At 35.5% G+C, this 21,972-nt stretch overlaps 2 protein-coding genes across 8 annotated transcripts in view; one reads left to right on the forward strand and one right to left on the reverse strand.

The window, feature by feature from the left end:
* The window catches only part of LOC107073942 (DDB1- and CUL4-associated factor 13), a 47,784-nt gene that overhangs the window by 20,407 nt on the left and 5,405 nt on the right, over positions 1-21,972 (forward strand). The window lies entirely within an intron of this gene.
* The window catches only part of LOC107073941 (EGFR adapter protein), a 197,149-nt gene that overhangs the window by 18,241 nt on the left and 156,936 nt on the right, over positions 1-21,972 (reverse strand). Inside the window, exon 1 of one of the 7 annotated variants that reach the window (XM_015334904.2) lies at positions 11,711-14,180. The exons of the other annotated variants lie outside the window; for them this stretch is intronic. Coding sequence (XP_015190390.1) covers positions 11,711-11,935 — 225 coding nt within the window. The 5' untranslated portion in view covers positions 11,936-14,180. Of the gene's footprint in view, positions 1-11,710; positions 14,181-21,972 lie in introns of those variants that run through there. 7 annotated transcript variants of the gene reach the window in all.

Raw genomic sequence — 21,972 nt, forward strand, 5'->3', positions numbered from 1 at the left:
TTAGAGAAAAAAATAAGCGGAATAAGAATAAAAATAAGAAGGAAGATGGAAGACAATTTTTCTCTTTCCCAGTTGAAATTTAATCGAGGCTTCAGACGGGGAACAATTTTGATGACTTCGAAATTTTCAATTTATTCCATTCGCCAAATTCCTTGGGCGCGCGGTTCGAGATAAAAGGATCGGAGGTACCCATTCTTGGATTGAAATGGAAGTCGGGCTCGCATTGTAGGGATTAAAGGATCCACGTCCGGTCCTTCCCGCGCGAGCCGTTATAATCGAATGAAGTGCGATTCCGTCTCAAAACTTCCACCTCTCTTGGCGTGTAATACTGGAAAATTGTTTGACTATCTGCCGAGTACTTTGCTCGACGTGACGTGAAACCGATGGAAGATTGGAAGATGTGAACGCGGGTAGTCGTGTTCTGTATAAAGAGAGAGAGAGAAAGAGAGAGAGAGAGAATGGAAGAGAGAACGTGGTAGATTTCTATCTATGTACGTTCATATGTGTCCTATGTATATTTATGTCTCTATGTGTGTATGTGTATACGAAAGAGAGAGAGCGAGAGAGAGAAAGAAGACGACCAACGTGAGACAGAAAGCAGAGCCAAGACACAAGCAGACTCTTTGATCAGCAATTAACACCGACGTCCGAGTTAGAGCTCGATTTACCGTATGCTCATCCACGAACGAAGGAGCCATTGACTTTCCCTTTGAATGAACTCTTGAATAGAAGATCTTTGTACTCTGCTTTGTATTAATCATACGTTCGTGGTCGCTATTTCGCGTATTTTTTTGAATGACGAACAGATAAAGTATATGCATAACGTGTAGCATATATAATATGTATTCCGTCATGGTTGGATACATATATTTTTTAAAATGAAGGAGTCTTTAATCGTGTACTTTAGATATTTATTTTTTTTAACAGACTGATTATTATTTTCCTTTATTTCTCATTGCTACGATTTAACCATTTATGTTGCTTTAAATCCGTTGAAATTTCTTATATTAAAGAATATTTAATAATAAGCTAAATCAAATGTTGGTACGACTTCTTTATTTCGTTTGAAATCATGCGACACAATGAGAATGTTTAAATTCAATCCCATTAAACTTTTAAAAATACCATATTGTTCTAATATGTAATTGAATTTAACGTGCGACTAAAGAGGGAATCGTTCGTGTTCAAAGGTACTTTTCTTTGCTTTTGTACAAAAAATTTCGTTTGAGCGAGTTCGAGAAATAGATGGATTAATAGTTAGAGAGTAAAGAGATAGAGATAGAGAGAGAAAGAGGATAACGATGCAAACTGAGTCTTTGATCAGCAATTAACACCGATGATCGTACTCAGAATCCGATTTTCCATATGTTCGTCGAACGAATCTACTTGGGGAACATAGCAGCCGTTTCTCCTCGTATTTCGTCCCCTAGTAAACTGAAATCCCTCCCTCTTCTCCTCCCCTTCGCCACTCTCTTCCCTTCTATTTTATCGTCCCTCAACGCCACATCCCATACGCACAGATTTCAACAATATACCTACTAGAATACCCAGACAAACGTGTTCCAGTCACGCCTTCCGATCGAGTTTCGATATCGATTGGAAAGTTTCAGATAACACGCAATTGCAAACTTTCAAGAATATCGTTCGATATATCTAGTCGATAACAAGTTAATATTTATGATTTAATCGGTGCATTACGTCGATTATCTTGACGATATTTTATTCATTCTCTATTTCTTTTTCTTTTTTAGTGAAAATATTCAACGCATACTTTCATTATTTAAAAATTAGAATATTATATTAGGTTGTTCTAAAAGTTGTTTATTTTTTCTTCATAAGTTTAGCATGTATAATGTTATATTTTTTATTTTATGTTATTTTACTGTAAGTTATTTATTTATGTTGAATAAAAAAATATTATGGCGAGTAAAATTGAATAAGAAAAAAAATGAAATTTTTGGTATAAATTATATTATTTTGTATGTCGTTTAAAAAATATGTTCTTTTCGGTTAACACTTCGTTTAATATCGAAAAACCACGAAGATACATGACACTTTCTTCGATTAGAACTTCCGTGAAGAAAATTCCGTGAAGAATTCGATGAACCGGCTGGCGAGGTCATCCAATCGGGTTCGAAAGTGCAAGATGGCGTTTTCTTACGTAACGGTGTCTTCCTACGAAATTGATCGTTTTTACTTTTCTTCTCGTTTATCTCTCTTTTTTATACTTTCTTATCGAAAATTAATAAACTGAATCACGAAGTTTTAGGTAGGATGTTCTTCTTTTTTCCTTTTTTTTCTGATTGTGAAACGATCGGTTAAAGCAGACTCATTCTTTCGTTTCTCATGGTAGTTGAACGTTTAAAAGGCTCGTGCAAACTTGTGACGAATCATTTACACGCTCTGTAACTACGCTACAAGAGCATAAACGTTTTGGAACGAGAGGAACGTTGATTCGAGCACGATTACGAGAACAGAGCTTCATAGAATTTTATTGTTCGCCTGAGAAGCAAGTGTGTTCTTTGTATGGTAGATGTGGTCCACTACGATGTACAGTATAATGAGTTCACCTCTGTGTTATATACGTATAGCTTATAGGCCTGGCCCCAAGCCTTGCAGTCAACTTCGAGAACAATAGGCTACGACCGAAACACAAACTGCACTTTCATTAGTACTCATAACTAATGAAATTAAGTTCCTCTCTTAAATTGTTCCCTGTTTCTACCTATGTGCTAACGTTTACGAAAAAATGCATACTTCTGTTTCTCCATTCATTATTTACTTGTCATTATCGTTAATAATTCTTATTAATTTAGTATATCTTTTTTTTTAAATATATGTGGCATTCGTGAAAAAAATTGGACCGCTGGACTGACTGGACCTGGACTCGAACCACGGATCTTTCGCTTTCCGGGCGACTGCTCTTTTAACCAATTGAGCTATCCAGGATCCACCGACCAATCCTTCTCACGAATGCCCAATAAGTTTGGCATGGAGGCGCTCGTCCCACATATATTTATGCACTACATGCCATTTGTAGGATTATTAGTACCAAAATAAGGGTTTACAATTTATTATACAATTGGATATATTTAAGATATTGCAATAGATTTAATATGGTGTTTTTAGCGTTTAAATTGTGATTTAAGGTGGGTCTTGTTTCGAATCATTGTCGGTAGGCAATATGAGATAATATGATCAATTGTTAATTGCACAGATCACAGATTACAGAATAGAGATTATATTTTTTATCTAACTTTATTAGATTTATTTTAATATTAAATAGAATATCATTTTACGAAAAAAATATCCTATTTTTATAAATTTTAAATTTTCTGAAACATCACATTGCGATAGCGAATATTTTTATACGAGGGATAGAAACTTATATGAAAGAGTAGATATCGTCGGCAAAGGGAAAAAGGTTAAGGATAAGAAAAGTAAGTACGAAGCTGGCATTTGTCTTTCGAGATATCATCTCTCTTTTTCTCCCTGTTATCGTATCGAGTATTAATAGCGAACACGAAGCAGAGATAACTTAGTTTATTGGTAGTTAATGTCTTAAGTAATTTATCGATAAAAAAAGGCTATATAAAGAAACGTGATACTTATGCATAGGTTTTTCTTGTGAAACTTCCTATCACTTTGGTTAAGCTTGACACTCATAAATAATTGGCTATTTATCACTAGTATAATCCTTTTTCCAATGATCTAATAATTAATATTCTTTTACATCGTTAAAATATTCTGAAGTGTCATATTATATTTGTAATTTTTCTTGGAAAAATAAAATAAATTCAAAATTCGTCATTCTATTTGTAAAAAAAATTAATCTTTTAATCAATTGTCATGTTAGATCTTTAATAATATTAAATTATTTTAAAAATCATGACATTGCATTTCATTCTTCTATTTAATCTCGATAAAAGTTAGTAGGAAACACTCTCCGTTCTTATCTGATGGTTTCATCTTTTTCATTTGAATCATCCTAGTCATTGTTGTTAATTTAGGATAAATTTTTGGAGTATGTATATATATATATATATATAGAGAGAGAGAGAGAGAAGAAAATTGGTCATAACAATCCATCTGTTCTTTGTACAACTTGATCGATTCTATCTTATATCGGTGATACGTTCTATCCGATTAGGTATTAATGAGAACGTCGAATGATAGTAATTAACTAGCCGTTACCATGGCACGCGTAAGGCAATACATTTAATTATCTATCGAACGTTATAATCTCTCTTGTTGAAGCTACTGGGTAAAATTAGCGTTAAGTGATTCGAAGGATCGTTAAATCGTGATTTACATTCGCCTGTTTGCTATTAAATTGAATATCGACGTACGTATACGTGTTTAGAAACGATTGGTCGAATAGATGTTAGAACTGTCTGCTTAATAGGATAGATAGATAACTTGTTGAGTTCTGAACACACGTAGATAAATTATAATTAAATTAGCAACGATTAATTCAATAATGGTCAAAGAAGAGTACTTGTCATTCAAATTTAACAAACTAATGTTTGATATGACAACATACACAGGGTGAGTTGGGAATAACGCTTTAAACTCTAGAAGTTTATTCTATAATTAAAAATAACTTTAAATAAACTTAAATTTGAGGCATTTCCTCCGATTAATCTGCACAAAAGTATGCTAAAATTATATATTATTTATAATATAAAATAAAATAAAAAATTATAATACAAACGTTATCCATTTTTTTTGACACATTGTCGATCACACTGTCATAATTAATGACACATAATGTAAGAAGATAGGAAAAGAAAAGAAATAAGACCGTTATCGGTCTATCTTAATTATATCAATGAAAATGAGTTACGGTCTTTTAAAGCTTTGAAATGGAAGTTACAAACCGTGAGATGCTTTTGGAAAAAGGAAAAAAAAGGAAAGAAGGAAAGGCACGCGAACACTGGTGGTGCGAGTAATTGTCATCGTGAGCTCGGAGAAAAAGCGTCAGGTAAAAGCGGAAGTGTGCTTGAGTAAAGTGGATAAGCGTTATGGCGGTATACACGCGTGGCAGCACGTTACTTATACACATGCACACATATACACGGTAATATATACATATATATCTATATGCACATATAAACAGAAAAAGAGAGTACACGCAATGGGCATGCCGAATAGTCGCGAACGAAGCAAGCCGCCTGCTGTTTCCAACTTGACGCTCACAGTAAAAGCTTCGTAGACGACGCCGACGGCGCGACGAGACTTAATCAGTTTTGTCGCATCCGTAAAATGACTTTGCAAATGCGTCACTGGTGGACTCCGGTAAGAGAGAAAAACAGAGAAAAAGAGAACAGACAGGGAGAAGAAAACCTTTCCAATGATTATTCCTTTCTCTTTTCAATTTTACGCATTGCAGACTCATCATGTGAACATTACCTTTAATAATAATTAGAGTGACATATATACAATATAACTGATATTCAAGACTGGTCTAATGTAAGTTGTTGAAATTCCTTATTTTAGCTAACTTACAATTTTAGACGTAAAGTTGTAAACGTTGAGAATATCTTCGAGATGAAAATTCAAGAGAAATCTTACTTGTAAGGGCATATATTCGTGTAATGAGCTGAAAGAAAATATACGAGGATTCAAAGTCACTCGACACGGTTATTAAAAGAACGTGTATTTTCTTTTTTTGTTTTTTGTCTTAAAAATAAGAGATGAAAAGTAAAGAAAGAAAAGAAAAGAAAGGAAGAAAAGAGAAAGAATTCTCTTACCAAAGGAAGTCAAGGTTTCTGTATACGAATATTAAAAAATAAAAGAAATACAAATCGAAATTTCATCGTATCGAATATAACCATCGAGGACTCGAAATAAAGATCGTTCTCTTATTAAGGATCAGCGAGAGAATTGTAAGATAATACCGGAAAGTCTGGCCACAGGAAACGACGAGAATAGACGATGAAACGAGAGGATGAGAACGCACAAATCCGACACGCGGCGAAAGCGCGCTCGTCACGGTGTAACTTAAGGAGCTTCCATGTCCTCCCTTGTGTATATATATATATATATATATATATATATATACCTATATATAATAAATATATACGTACACGAACACACATACACACATAAACACATAGGGTCGAATGATAGTTTGCTCACATCGCCCTTCATTCGCTCGCGAAACGATGTAAAAGTACATTGAGAGAGGCAGAAGTCGCGTGACGTCGAGTGGGATCGGTCTTTCTTCTTTATTCTTTATTTACCAACTTTAATGGCTCCTGGCAGGAGGACAAGGACGAGGGTCCTCCTGTTGTAAGAAGAATATACCCTCTGATGGACAGTGTCAATTATATTCTCGTAGATTTCTCATATACTTCCTTCGAGATCATTGCCAAGGAAGGTTATAGTTGAAAAATGCTAGAATTATGTTCTTTATTTCCTCCTTTATCTTCTTTTTCTATCGAACCACTTTAAAACTCGAAATTCACAATACCCAAGAACCATTATTCGGCGAAACGTCGAAGAACGTAGTATTATTATCGAGGAGAAACGTAGCCAGGTGTGTAACTTATGTGTGTGCCTTCGTTGTCGTCGAACAGAGTCGAGAGTTCATATATTGTACCGGGTCATATTATGCGGTGTCTCGAGAATAATGGCGCCCCGCCCTTTGTACGCGATGCTCTATTGATGTCGAAGGGAATTTCTTAACGTTCGCGATCTGTAAGGTAGTACCAAACCTTCCCCTCTCCTCATTCCTTCACTTTCCCCCTGCCTCTTTTTCCATGTTTCATACTCTTTCCTCTTGGTTTGTCTGTTTCTCTCTCTCTCTCTTTCTCTTGGCTTTTCTCCGAGGACTTAGAAGAAGCGTCTTCGAGCGTACGAGTAGAGTAAAATGAACTCACGTTCGTACGTGCTATTGTCGAGTCCCCAAGGGGGTACGTCAAGTTTCTAGGGACTTTTTTGGGGAATTTTCGAGTCGCGAAAAACCGAGTGAGATCCACATTTTTAAGGAGGAAGAACTCCCGTCGAGGTGCCATGATAAAATTTAGAGTGTGTATTGTGAACAGACGCATGCACATAGAACTCTACTCTTTTTCTTTTTCTCTTTCTCTCTTTCTCGTTAAACGTCTGTGGCTTTTCTCTTGTACAGCAGACAGATGCCGCTAGGCGAGGGCGTCCGGAATGTTGTCTCGCTGGATTTTAGGAATTGTACGGGCACCGTCGAGCACGGTACCCACTACCACCTTTCGTTTCGAACGAACGAATCTTTTCAGGGCCGCTGGGGTACCCTTTTCAAAGACAACCTTGGAGTACTTTATTGAAGCGTCGTTAAGTTATTTATGCGTTGGACCGAAACGAGCGCATTATCCTTCTCGATCCATGAGAACACAATCGTAAGCGTTGTTTAGTTCTTTTTTTTCCCCATTTATTTGACATAGTGCTACCTGAATTACGTTATTCGTTCACCGTTTTTGGATTATATCATGAAAAAAAGAAAAAAAAGTCTTGGGGAATTGACATTAAGAATGCGTAGTCGAAGAATTCCAATCCACATGATCGAGGGTAAACATTTGTTCAGCTTAAATGTCAACGATATTCTTCATTATTTGTATTACGTAAATCGTAATTGTTAGATAAGTGTTGCTCATTTTGTCACGTCGATGAAAATGAAATTTTTTGCCTTTCCTTTTTATAGTTTACGAGGAGAATGTCCGAGTATCCTTCGTCGATAGATTGTTTTTTAAGAAAAAGAAAAAGAAGAAAAAAGAAGATGGTTAGGCAATTTGAAAATCTTAGAAGTTGAACGTTACTCCGTTAAGGGCATCGTGATTATGGGTGTGAATGAAAATGCAATGAGAATTTCTTTCTTTTATCAATCTCCTTTGATTGTATAATAAAATAATGACCTGTTACAGACCTACTAACATTTCGTCGAATCATAGATATTGTGTAAGTTTAGATTCAGATTGGATTTAGAAGAATCTCGTAGTTACATTTAGCATAAGCAAAAAGGATACTCGTAACGAGCATTACTTTTCTTTATTTTCTTTTATATCATATATGAATGTATTCGATAAATTCGATATCTACCATCTTTCCGTATAATCTCTTTTTTTTTTTTGGTTTGTTCGATTAAATAAATTTATTGCCATGGAAATAACAATGAGCTAGGCAATTTAATTATGCAAATTTGTTGAAATTCTCTGTACCGTACCGTGTCTCGATCGTTTTGTCTTTATCTTCGGTCAAATCTAACGATCTGTGATCGTTCGGATAAACCGACGAATTAAAGTTTCCTTTACTACTTTCTACGAAATGGTGAACAATTAAAAGCACGAAGATAAGGAAAACGACAGAAAATTATGTTTCCGGCTGATTCTCCAGAGTAATACGATGTGAAACTGCGAATAAAAGGAAATGAAGAGAAAAAGAAAGAGAAAGAAAAAAATAGATAAAGAGAGAGTGAGAGAAAAAGATATAAATAGATAGATATATTCGGTGGTAAGCTCCTTTTCCTGGAGACTCTTCTCTGAAACGATGCTCTTTAAACTCTTTGCTGTCTTTTCCACCTAACGTGCTTTTTGAGTAAGGTCGTGTTTCAAGTGTCGACGATTAACGTTCTCCCATTTTCTCGGTTAACCTTTTAATCTTCCTACGACGAGTGGGTTTTTCTAAATTATACTCAATGCGAGGGAACATTTGAAAAGAAGAAAAAAGAAAAATATAAAAAAAGAAAAGTAAGATATTGATATTGCAAATGTTACAGGGATAAACGTACTCTTCAATTGAATACCATAATAATATTGAATCTTGTAAGTTGTATCCCATTCAACGCGATGAAAACTTCTTCCTTTTACTCGAATAAAAATCTTACGTTATTCAGCTTGCTTCTTTAATTTTAAGAGTGCTCACTTTGGATCGAGTTTTCGATAGAGGACCACCGAGTGTTTCCTTTGTGTGATAAAGCGATAACCGTGTGTAATCTTTGTAAGATACAGCAGTCAAAGCAAGGCATTCTATGTATCTACAGGATGTTTCAACGATTACGACTTCCCTCATCGTGATAATTCATCCATGAAATTGTGTACAGTTGGATCACAGTTATCAGAACAAGTTGTTCGTTCATTTGGACAATATCTTTGAAAAGAGATAAATGTCAGCTGATGTATTCGTGTGTATACAAGGAATATATTTTTATAGCATGGATACGACTCAAGTTTTTAGTGTACAGAATGACTGTAAAAAGTTTTATACAAATTTATCTATAAATACGTGGATGGTTTAAAAAGTTTTGAACTTCACATAGTTGCACACATGCGCAACGTTCGGAAAATCATATAGACAACATTAAATAAAAGATTTTTGATAGAGGACAACGTGCTAGTTTGAAGGTGAATTTCGAGGAGGACGGTACTCCGAAAATATATTTCGTACTTTTAATCACCAATAGACATTTTCATCGATTAATTATTAATTAATTAAGGTAAATTGAACACTGTACTGTACTTTAATAATTATTTGGGATTATTTAAACTAAAATACATTTGTTTCAATGTTTCTAAGTAAACACACTATATCAATAGCCTTTTAAAATAAAAATTTAGTAAATCTAACGGTGTACGATTTTTAGGAACACTCATTCTATATGTGAATTAATTAATTATTTTTCACATGATAATACGAATTCTATTTCTATCGCGGATCAAGGCTACGCGAATTCTTTTTTAATTATATCGAAAATACGAATAAAAGTACTTTTTTTTATATTTTTGAAAATAACTGTTTCAATCCTCGTTTGCGTTAACATAATTATGAGTTAACATTAATAAAAATGTTGTCGTCATCGTGTCACGCAGTTGATGAATTTTTTTTATTCACTTTCTATGTGTTTTAACGCGACAGTGAAAGACTGCTCAAATGATACGGTAAAAGATCATAAAAGAGACAGGCCGTTGTTAAAATAGCAGCACCATGGTGGTTGTCTATCGGTAAAGGGGCAAGAAGAAGAACAAGCAAGCGATCTCCCATGGCACGAGTAGCTATAGGGGCTTGAGGAATGTGTTCGTCCGATCCCACGACTTATCTCTTTCTCCCCCTTCCCCCTCTTACATTCTTTACTTCTCTCTTACTCTCTTTCTCAGATCATAGTATTACTAAGGTTAGCCTTTAGTCTTTTGCGTGCATTTTGAACGATCGAAGTGAGCATTGCAATTATTACGAAATTTTCGATCAGTTTCATTTTTATCTGGTTTCATCGAAAGATATAAATCAGTTCTCAGATAAAGTTCGAATTAATCTTTGAAATTTGGTTATTCCGTTAGATCAATAAAATATTCGTACTTATTAATCATTTGTTTGTTTGTTCGTAGAATAAATTTAAATGTTGAATGAATGAATTAAAATATTATTTTTCCTTTTTTCTTTTTTTACGAACATGCACGTAATATTTGTTGTTTGATCTATTACTATATATTTATCTCTCGATACATGAAATTTAACGGTTAAGATGCAACTTGTATAGTCATTGCCAAGCAATAAAAATTACACTTATTTTCCGAAGACTTTAAAGAAGAAGCATTTTCGATGGACGGTCTTCTTTACTTTAAGCATCGACACACTCGAGGTCATATTGCGGTACCCCGAGCTAATCGCGATTCGCTAATACCGTGAGAGGTACATACTGTGCTTGCTGATTTGCAGGTCGTCGTCATAGTCGTAGCAACAGTAGTAGTAGTAGTAGTAATAGTAGTAATAGTATTCGTCTTTGGATTAGCGGTTAGAGTTCGTTCGGAGGCAAATAGATCGAAGATAAAACAGCAGATGCCATGAACGGCACTTCGGGATCGTTTTTAATGACGCAACTTATCGCATGCTCGCGTGAAAGTTAACTTGTATCGTATGGTGTTTGTAACTTCGTATATATGTATACTATTCAAATATATTTCATGTTTTCTTTTCTCTTTCAAGAAGAAGAAAAAAAGAAGAAGAAGAAGATTCGGCCATTCGAGTAACCCCTTTTTTTATTTACCCTTTTTGTTTTATTCTCATCCACTAACGGTTCCTCTCTTGTCCTCCAATAAGAAAAAAAGGAAGAGAGTCATGTTCGCTTACGTGCTTTAATCGTATTTCAAGTGGGCGTTTTAGACCTCGACATCGTTTAGATATTTTAGACAGCTAAATAAGCCAACGTGAAAGTTCGCATAACATCGACGACGGCTATAACGATATTCGATATTATCATAGATATATATGTGTATGTATTATTCGTGTATATGTACATTATACTGTTACGTAAATGTTAGAAAGCAACGATTCAATTTTCCATCTTACCTACGTAGTTTTAATCTTACGAGATTTTAGATAATCATTCGCATGGTTAATCTATTTCTTCTAATCGATCACAATTTTCTTCGACTTCCTAGTCGTATTATACCTTCGTAAAGATCGTACCGTTTGAAAGTTACGAAGCGATTTCTCATTATTATAAAACGATCTAATGTTGGTTATATCCTACGTAAATTTGTATTATACAATATAGAAGTATTCTCTTAACGTAGGTTGTCGGTGCTTGTCATCGTAAAAAAAAAATGATTTCAACGAGTCTGTCGAAAGCAGTAATAAATTCCTATGGACACGAACTAACCGTAAATTTATCGATTACCGTTACTCGCCTTCGATTCGTGATTGACTCGTAATCGTTCATCTTTCCTAAGTAAAACGAACTTACTTTGAGTTTTTGCGTATGACCGCATCGACAGCAACAATAGGACATGTAATCTGGTAGTGCTGGCATAAACTTGAGTTGCTCCTGTTGCTGCGAGTACTCGTCAACGAGTTTACGATAATGTACCCTGAAGATGGGCCGTGTTGCGTTTTGCGAGCCCTTTCCAAGGCGTCCCATAATCGCGGAGAATGCGGCCAGGATTTTACGTCCGCGTACGAACCTCTTCATGCCACGACGACCGTTGTTGCACCGCTTCGTCTTCGAACTCGAGACTCGTACTCGCAGCCCTTTCTCCTCCGATCCTTTACGATCCTTTCGACGATACCGCCGACCACCTCCTCGTCGATTCCACACTGACGCTATCGTTTCTTCTTCATTAACGATTTAACGAAAATTACGTTTCTTGTTTTCTTTTTTTTTCGTGGCACAACTACAACTTCATCCGAAATATTCTTTTTTATACGTTATTCGAAAAAAAAACAAAACCGCAAAACTATAACAGAAATAAGAAAGGAACAAAAAAAGTAACCTTTTTTACGGTCTCACATTAAATTCTTGTATATATTCCCAATCGACTAGTTTTCGTGCGAAGCTAGTTTACACACGTTTCACGGCACACCTTAAGGCACTTTCTAAATCGTGTTACATAGCGAGCACCACCAACTCGGATGGTAGTAGCATCTACCAGCACTTAGCACACGACGAGGCACACTTTCCACTTTAATTGTCGCGGCGCCTTCTCAACTCTCCGAGATATAAGTTGAGCATCCGAACGGAGTCGTCTTCGAGAATTTGTCTGGAATTCTCCCCTCGAAGGCCTCGAATATTCCCGTCCTCGTCGTATTCTTCTTATTCTTCTTTCTTGAAATTCAAACTTAGTTGAAGTTTCAAGTGTTTCTTGAAAATTGACTTCTTCGAAACGAAATATACTTATATATAAATATATATATATGTATGTGTGCGATTCACTCTAATCGTCTCTGTTTCTCTTTCTCACTAACTTCTTCTCGAAATAGGTTAAATTCGTCTCTAAATCCAGAAACTTACGGATTACTGTGCTTGTTTTCCTTTTATCCCTCAAGAATTGGGAAAATTCAAAAATAGTTTCTCGAACTGTCGAGAACGTGTTCTGTTCTGTTCTGTTCTTTAGAAAGATTGAGGCAGAATAAGTTCCTATTCCTTCTAACGATACTATTATTATTATCGTTTTGCAGGTGACGATATTAATCTATGATCGGCAAAATACCGGTCCCTTCGTACGAATGACTGTTAAAGTGGGAGAGAAAGAAAGAAAGAAAAAAGAAAAGAGAGAAAGAGAGAGAGAGAGAGAGAGAGAGAGAGAGAGAATAAGAGGGAGAAAGAAAGAGAAAGAGGATAGAAGGAAGGATCAAGGGAGATACGCTCGATGGGCTCACGTAGAAGAATATACTAGGTGTCGCTCTGCATGCCGATCCGCGGAAACCGGTTAACGAGTTCCACTCGCGAGTTCCAGCCTCCGTTGGCTCGCCTTTCGACTGTCAACTCGGCCGGATCCACCGCTTCTGGCTCCTGCTCTTTCTCGAGAGCACTCTATCTCTCTTTCTCTCTTTATCCGTACCAAAGAGAGTGAGAGATAGATAGACCGAGAGAGAGAGAAAGATCTTCTTTTTCTCTTTTTCCCCCACTAGCACGTTTTTCCCGTCGCAGGATGCAGAAGGAGAAGCGCGTTTTTCCGTTCGAGTTGATTCACCTTCCTCTTCGCTTTAAGGCCTTCTCTCTACGTGCAGATGTAGAGATCGGTAATGCGATCCTCGATGCCCTGTCGTATTTTTCTCGCGAATACGCGTCATACTTTCTTCTCGATCCTCCCAAATAATTCACCTTTTTAATATATACACACGTGTTTTTCATTTGTATTAAATAAATATTATTTATATTCATTCGAAAAGTAGATACGATTTTTTTCTTCACCTACGTATCATATTCGTAGTAACTATCTTCGATAACAATTTGATCATTTTTCCTCATCGTATAATAACATTTGCAATGTTTGATCATGTTATTTTTATTGTTTTTTTTTTAAATCATATTTCAATAACACTTATCTAATTCACACATTTATCTCATGCACGTACATGTATATCTACTATAATAAACTTAAAGGGATTGATCTAACTTCGATCGCACTGTTAACTGAATTTCTATCCAAGCATCGAGCTCACCGTTCTTTTTTTCACGAGAGCTATCTTTGAAATACGCCGAGAGGATATTTCAGGAGAGAAGAGAAGGAAACTAACCAGAGAGAATGGGAAAGAGAGAGAGAGAGAGGGAAATCGGCTTTCTAGCCGGTCGTAGCGGCGGTTAACAGCGATACCTTCTCGGTACGTGAAGAGAGAGAGAACTGAAGTCTCTGAAAGAGGAGGCAAGCAGGCAAGCAGGCAAGCAAGCAAGCAAGCAAGCAAGCAGGCAGGCAAGCAAGCAGGCAAGCAAGCCAGGCATCGAGGAAGGAACCAGCCAGCCCACACTGTGTTCGAGTCTTCTCCCCTTCTCCTCTTATTTCTTCTCCTTCTCTTCCTCTTTTTCCTTCTCCTCCAACCCCACTCCTCCCCCACCAAGGCGCGAAACCCAGCAGACCGATCGACCGACCGACCTCTTCTCTCTTCGACCGCTTTCTTGCTCCAACTGCGGCATTGAACACGTTCAACGGCAGCTGGCGAATACCCGCCGTCTTTCGTCCTTCTTACTCTCTTACTAGATCTTCTGTTTTTCTCTTTCTCTTTCAATCTCTCTCTCTTATACTTGTGCTCCAAGAGAGAAGCATCGCCCCGATCGCATGAGTTTGCGATTCGCGTTCTTTGACCTCCCTCCGGCATGAACTACCCTTTGGTGCTACGTACCTTCTTCTTAGAGACGTCGTGCGTCGTCGAGAAGAAGAGGACTTTGCCATTTGCAATAATTTCTGTATTTCCGGGAGAAATTTCACTTCCTGTTATATCTCGTATAATATTATGCACATATTAAATTATTTATTGTAATACACCTTGCTCTTTTTTCAACAAATTCTAGTTAATGATTTAAATTATGATTTAAATTTAGTTAATTAATGTTATGTGAAATTTTTTTAATATATTAACAATGTTAAACACTACTGGATGGAATGAGTAATACCGTGAGACACCTGGTAGAAGAAAGTCAGGTGAATGGAAAGAAAAGTATCATTCTTTGATATTATCCTGTCGTTGATAAAAATTAGTTCGGAGTTCGTTGCTCGAGTTAGTCTAAGCAGTCATCCGTATCTTGCTGATAGGTCGTAAAGTCGAGAGGAGTTCTTTTTTTATATGGTGGGAAAGCTAATTCCCTCGAGGTTTTATCACGAAGTTTCTTAAGTCTATGTTTACGACCTTAACGATCTTTTTCTATCGATAATATCTGTTTTTCGGTATGCATAATTGCTAAATCTTTCTTTCTTAGAAATACTCATACTTTAAGGAACGATAAAAATGACACGTTTATTTTCGTATAAACTTGTTCGAATACGTTAAGGTTAAGGTCAAACGAATGATTCATGATCAATGAACGTTAATTCGATTATACAAGTTGTCAGATTCGAATTTCAATGCGATAGAAGCTTAGCAATAGGTTATGCGAGATCTCGAAGGAAGATATTCCCTTTATTGACCTGATTCCCTTCGAGGCGATCTACTCCAAGACGGAAGTTCTATTCTCTGCTTGGGTGGACCCTGCACCGTTCCTAAATTCAATTAGGACGGTAATTCAGTGACTAGGGCATCTTCCAAGCCATGAAACAGCCGGATATGTGGTTGGAAAAACAACGTCAGCTGATATTCTCTTGGGATCTTTGTTTTTCTAATATCATTTATCTCAAGTTAAAAGCGTCTAAATTAAGTCGTAACATTAGAAGATTGCTAATTTTATTAATATGAATAATTTAACCCTTTTGGTAATAATTTGATGAATTTCAGAAAAGTAATGTGATCTTTTCTCTCGTTGAAAATGTCCTTTTTTCATTTGGATAAATTTTAATTATTTAGCATTATTATAGTCATACTACGATATAAATGACTATAAGTACATTAATAAGATTAAATTAAATAAAATCTTAAAAATCGCGAGATATAAATTATGAAATTTTGTTTATCATCTTATCGTTTAATCATTGATTTCACAGTTATATTTTTTTAACGAATAATAAGTCATACATTGTTGGAATTTGGTCGTGCATACGTTAATAAATCGTCTTGCCTTCTTGTTTCTTTTGGGAAGAATTCAGAGAGAACGAGAGATAGAGAGAGAAAGAAGAAGATTTGAAAGATAAGGACATCTTGTGCAATCGGTTATGCAGATAACGGCGCGTTATGATTCAAGGAAGCTCTTTCAAGTTTCTCCCAAGAAATTATGACGAAATTTTGATGGGCCCATCTGCCTTATTACAAAGAACGAAAATTATTGTCCGCCACTGTTGGATGAATATGTTAAGGAAACTTTTGCTCTGCGTACATTTGCATTCCAACACGGACTTTACTTACTTATCACGGTTTGATATATTTTTTAATAAACTTTGGAGAATCTTTAAAAGTGGCAATAATTTTTTATTTATTACGATTATTATCATAAGGAATTGCGGAAGAACCATCGATTATTACGTTTTCACGATGAACAGTGTATATAATGTATGGTTGTCGAATAACATATATATATATTTTCAAAAATCCAATTTTTATTTAATGTTTTAACAAAATGAAAATATTAAAAAAAAAGAACGTTTGAATCTTTTCACATTTATTGATCTCAAAGATATTTTTTGGTTGTTGATGAAATATAACATACAAACGTTTACATGTTTAATAGGAATTAACACTTTTTGACCTAACCGATAATAGTAAATGTAATTTCGAATTGTAGAAAATTACATTAAATTAGTGGGAGAGAAAAAAAAATGATAGGAATGGTTTTGAAGAGTTAGTTGGATTTGAAATGGTTTTACCACGAGAGAGAGCTTATAGTAATTTGATCGTCGATAAAAATAACAGATATTCCTCGTGCTTGTTGGCATTCTTCGAACGCGTACAGTGTTAAAGCCGGAGGTCGTCGAGCGAAATTCCTGTCATAAATGACAAGATCCTCCTTCCTTGCTCACGGCACTGGCGTGTGTATTCGTGTTTCTCTTCTCGCGAGTTTGAGAGACTCGTTCGCGAATGAGGATGTTACTTTTTTTTCTCCTATGTCTTTCACATCCTCATCTCTCGTTGTCGTCGTCGTCGTATTCGTCGTCGTATAGCTGTTCGCAAGAAAACTTTAACCAACGTGAAGTAATCAAAGTTTAGAAAAAACTACAACGTTTACGAATGCCAAACATAGTCGCACGCCACCGCTAGTAGTAGTCTTTTACTCTTCTCGTCGTTGAATGTTTCAAGGAATCGTTTTAGATTCGAGTTTGATCCTTATAATATTTCGTAGATATTTTGCCTTGATTTTTTGCTTCCTTCTCCTTCTCCTTTTTCTTCTTCTTCTTCTTCTTCATCTTCTTCTTCATCATCTTCTTCATCATCTTCTTGTACTTACATAAAACGATAGGTGTAGAACGTAGCAGCAGCAACATCAGGGTGAGCTGAGATCTCAGTGGATAAAAAAGAAAATGAGGCTAGCTCGTTGGAAAGAAGGGGAGCAACGTACCTATACGTTGGTTTCTTCTTCGATTAGTCTACAGTATTATCTGTGCGGGAATGCCAAGGCCGACTTCATTCCGGGCCAGCGATGATCGCCATTGATGCACCGGGTGCATGTACCTACTCTTACTAGCAGCGAATAAACCTTTAATCGTTTCTTCTATCCGTTAAACTTATTTCAATTCAAATTCATTGTGTGGGATTAATTAAAGCATTAAATAAAATGAATACTGAACAAATTCGTATGACAGAATAATTATGTTTTTTTTTTACAGATATTTTCGTTATTTTTATTTTATTATTAATCATTCATTTGATATTTTTCTTTGATAAATTATCATTATAATGATTATAGATCGATTTTTATTGAGGAAACTTTCTCTTGACATTTGGCAGTTAGATGACTTCCTTATCCGCGAGAAAAATTATACGATCTTCAAGTCTACGTGTTCACGAGTTAGATGCATCACGAAGGAATTCTGAGATTTCTCTTCGCGTTGCATAGCTCCACGACTCGGACTACTACTATCATCGAATATTAATTGACTCCTTTTCCTCCAGTTTAAAAATACTTACATCGTTAAAGTTTCTATCTTACTTTTTCTATGTTCTTTATTTTTTTTTCCAAGACATACATGTGGATTTTAACGTTTCCAGATGTTTAACCGGGGAAAATTTTCAACGTTCTGACATCTTCGTATGAGTCGTTTATTTTATCGTTTTTATTTTAATAGCCCATTTATTATAGTTCCTTATGTCACGCTGTCGAGATTGGTTAGAAAAAATCAACCGTTATCATTCCGTTGATGTAACTTAATTCGACAAGAACTCTGAAATTTGTTAGGAATGAAAAAGAATAATTGTTGGGATAAGATTATTTTATAGTAAGTACGTATATGGGTTTCTTTGAATAGACCGCAAAGCGATACGTCATGTATCTTGTTGATTTTCCTCCTAATTATATCTTATTCCTTATTGTAACATCATATATGTATATATATATATATACACACACACATAATTGTTTTAAGACGAATTTATCGTTTAAGTAAGGAATATTCATCATGTAATTTACGTGTTGTCGTTTTTGAATAATAGCCATTTGTTTTAAACCGCAGTTGGTTTGCATTCAACCATTCTTATTTATGATCTTCCGAGAGTGAATATAACGGAACCATTTCCATGTTCAAGTAGTAAACGCTCTAACTATATTCCAGATGCGGAAGTAAAAAAGGAAGATAAAAAAAATAGGAAGAAGAAAAAGAGACGATGAAGATGAACAAGTTAATATCATTTGGAAGAGGAAAAATTACATGACGTCATTGAGTTTAATGTTGAGTTAAATTACATCGGAAATCGCATTAATTAAATATTCTCCAAAATAATTTAAATTTATTGGTAAAAATGTTTAACTTCTAGTGAAAAAAAAACATCAGTTTATAATTCTTCGAATTTTTTATATTTTCTTAAATAAAAAGGATTGAAGAAAATAAAACTACAACTAATAAATATACAACTTCATTGCTTTTAACGAAAACTTTGTTTCATTAACAAGAACAGTCCTAAATTCAACTATATTTATTTCCTCCTTTTTTGAACAAGATTTTATAACAGGATCCTGTTGTTTTTTTATTTCCATTTGGTTTCAGATGGGTACAATGCGTTCTTTTCGATTTCAACTCGTTATTCATTGAGTTTCGTAGACATTGAACTTCGATTTCTTCCGTCTTTCTCTTTTTTTCTTTCGTTTCATGCCCTTTGAAACAAAAAAAAAATTCGAGAGAGAGGAAGAGCAAAAGGAGTTGGAGATGAAGGAGATTACGAAAAAGGAAGAATACGAAGTTGAGAAGACGAAGGAAGGAATTCGAGATATTTTCTTGTCGTTCCGAAACGACAACGTGGACCATTGAACCTTTTATTTACTTGGCAGGAGGCTTTGAGAAGACTCTTCACCTAGACGTGAAGTGGATCGTCTACATCGCCGATTGCTCGAGACCCATTTCACGAGTAATCGTATGGAACTTTCTATGCAATGGTGCTTCTTCTATGAAGATGCGCGATTCTTCCGAGGTCTATGAATTCCTTGTCTCTCGAAAATGTCAACTCGCATCACTTATCATTTATTTCTATAGAGATAAAGAACATGAACAAAATCGTTTACGTTAACTTTTTTTTTTCCTATTTTTCTCTTCTTAATTCTTGTTCCTCAAGAGTATATTTCCTGGATTGAATTCAACATCAAATTGTGCTTTGTAAGTTTATTTAAATAATTATCTATGTGTTACGTGTCATGTTCAGGAATATTTAGGAAGCAATATGAGTTAGACTCTGACTCTGAATACGATAAGTAACTTGGGAATTTATTTGATGTATGTTTTATTTCTTTGTGTTTGTAACGCGTAGGAGTAGAGATTTTTCAGGACTAAAAGAAAATATTCAAATATCGTGCTGCCTGATTTTCGAGGAAAGGAAAATTAAGGAAAAATGGGGGCTAAATTTAAAAAAGGGTCTGTGTGTAGGAAAAAAAAACGTAGATGGAAATAAGAGGGATCTGTGGTAGAGAAGGGATATAAAATTTAACAATAATAATAATATGATAATGATAATAGTAGTAAGTATAACATAGAAAATAAACAAACAAAAAATAATAAAAAGATTAATTATAAAAAACGTTCAAAAGAGTATTACGAAGATATTTAAATAACTGAATATATCAATATTTTGTCAATAAGAATTAACATAACCATACACATTGAAATGATGTTCAATGTATAATAAAACGTGAATGGTAGATTGTGGGAGAAAATATTTGTAATATCTGAACTAAATCTTAATAAGATTCTCAACTATTTAATTCATAAATTAAAGTAAAAATATTCTTATTTTGAAGAATATCATTTTTTGTTATAACAATTAAATAACATTGATTGTTCACTATGCTTGACAATAAGTTTTAAAAATTGATTTCATTATCTTGATATCAATATCAAAAGTATCGAAAATATTCTAGGTCAATGAGGTGGATTTTCTTTCGTCGGTGTGAGTAATATCGAAGAAATTAGTGAGTTCATAGAATATACCTGAGAGACAAGAAGAAAAGGTTCTAGAGAATCTGGTGTTAAGTTCCGATTAGAGAATCCGCCCTCTTCTCGTTCTTCGTCCCTTTTCTACCTACACATTCGAGGACTGGATGCCTTTCGATGAGTCTCTGGAGTAACGACGTTCCTAATTCACCTGAAGATATTTAAACTTTAATCCACAGAGTGCTATTCGAATTGACTGCACGGGAAGCGGACGGAGTCCGAGCATAAAGTTTCAAGTGCAAAGTCTACTATCCTCCAGTTTTCGAAAGATTTCATAGTCTGTTTTCTTCTTCTTCTTCTTCCTTTTTCTTTAGATACATACAAACACACACACAGACACACACATACATTTCTTTCTGTTTCTTCAGCTCGTCACCTCGGCATGTTATCGCCAAGAAGAATTCCGCCCTTGTCCTTTTCAATGCCAGCGGCCTTTCGAAGCTGCAGTATCTTTCTAGACAACAGGAAGAGGCTTTTAGATCATCGTGCTTTTCCAAGAAGTAGAAGGATGAGAAAGAGAATGAGAGAGAAAGAGAGAGAGAATGGGAAAAGTGAAGGTTGGGGTTATTCGGTGGAAAGAGGAGAACTTGAAAAGCTCCGGAACCATGATAGACCGTAGGCCTTCGCGCGTGTTTTGTGTCTCCTTGCGCTTTTTGCAAAAGTTCGTTGTCTCAAACTTTCGACTTTCTCCTTCTCTTCCTCGTCTTGAAGATTTTCCCTCCCCTACCTCGAAGAGTTCCTTGCGTTTTCTTTCTGTCCAAGATATTACCTAGGAAGAAGGAAACTTTCGAGACCGATCTTAATTCGATCATTTTTGTATTTCTTTCTTTTTTTTTTGGTCTCTTCTCTTCGCGACTTCGCACTTTCATATTATTTTTTTTTCACTGTCATTTAATTCCTCACCTTACCAAACAACAATCAAAACAACTTTTATTTCAATTAATATTAAAAACATCGAGAATAAATACATCTTAAATTCGTAGGGAATCTAAGAATAAATCCTTTCCGATAAACCTTTAACGCCACCGGATATTCTCTACGCCCTGAGCTAACTTCGTGTAGGGAATTTCAAATAGTTGTTTTAATTTGACTTTGGTGTATACACGTTAGCATCCAAGAGAGAAAGGGTGGTAGCATAAGTACGTATAATGTAATTTGATGATCATCGCAAAGTGTGTGTGTGTCTGTGTGTGTGTGTTTGTGCATGCATGTGAGAGAGAAAGAGAAAAGAGGGTTTTGGAGTTCTCTCTATCGTCGTTGGTACCTCGTTTCGTTTGCTTTCGTCTGCCAATCCTGTTGGGTGCAGATCTTTCCTCTTTCTACAGCACGTAGCGTCTTTCGGTTGACACTCGATACACGTAGTCGATCGAAAAGAATGGAGAACCGCAGGTGAGCGCAGAGTGTAGTTTCTTTTCTTTCTTGAAAATGTGAGAGGAAAGAGATGAGAAAGAGGATGGCGGAAGGGAAAGGGAAAGGGAAAGGGGCAAGGGGAAAGGGGCACGAAGCTCGGCATGCT

Source organism: Polistes dominula, unplaced genomic scaffold, assembly GCF_049000335.1.
Source record: "Polistes dominula isolate Pdom_NZ unplaced genomic scaffold, Pdom_raw_medaka contig_31, whole genome shotgun sequence".
In the NCBI taxonomy this organism is placed as follows: Eukaryota; Metazoa; Arthropoda; class Insecta; order Hymenoptera; family Vespidae; genus Polistes; species Polistes dominula.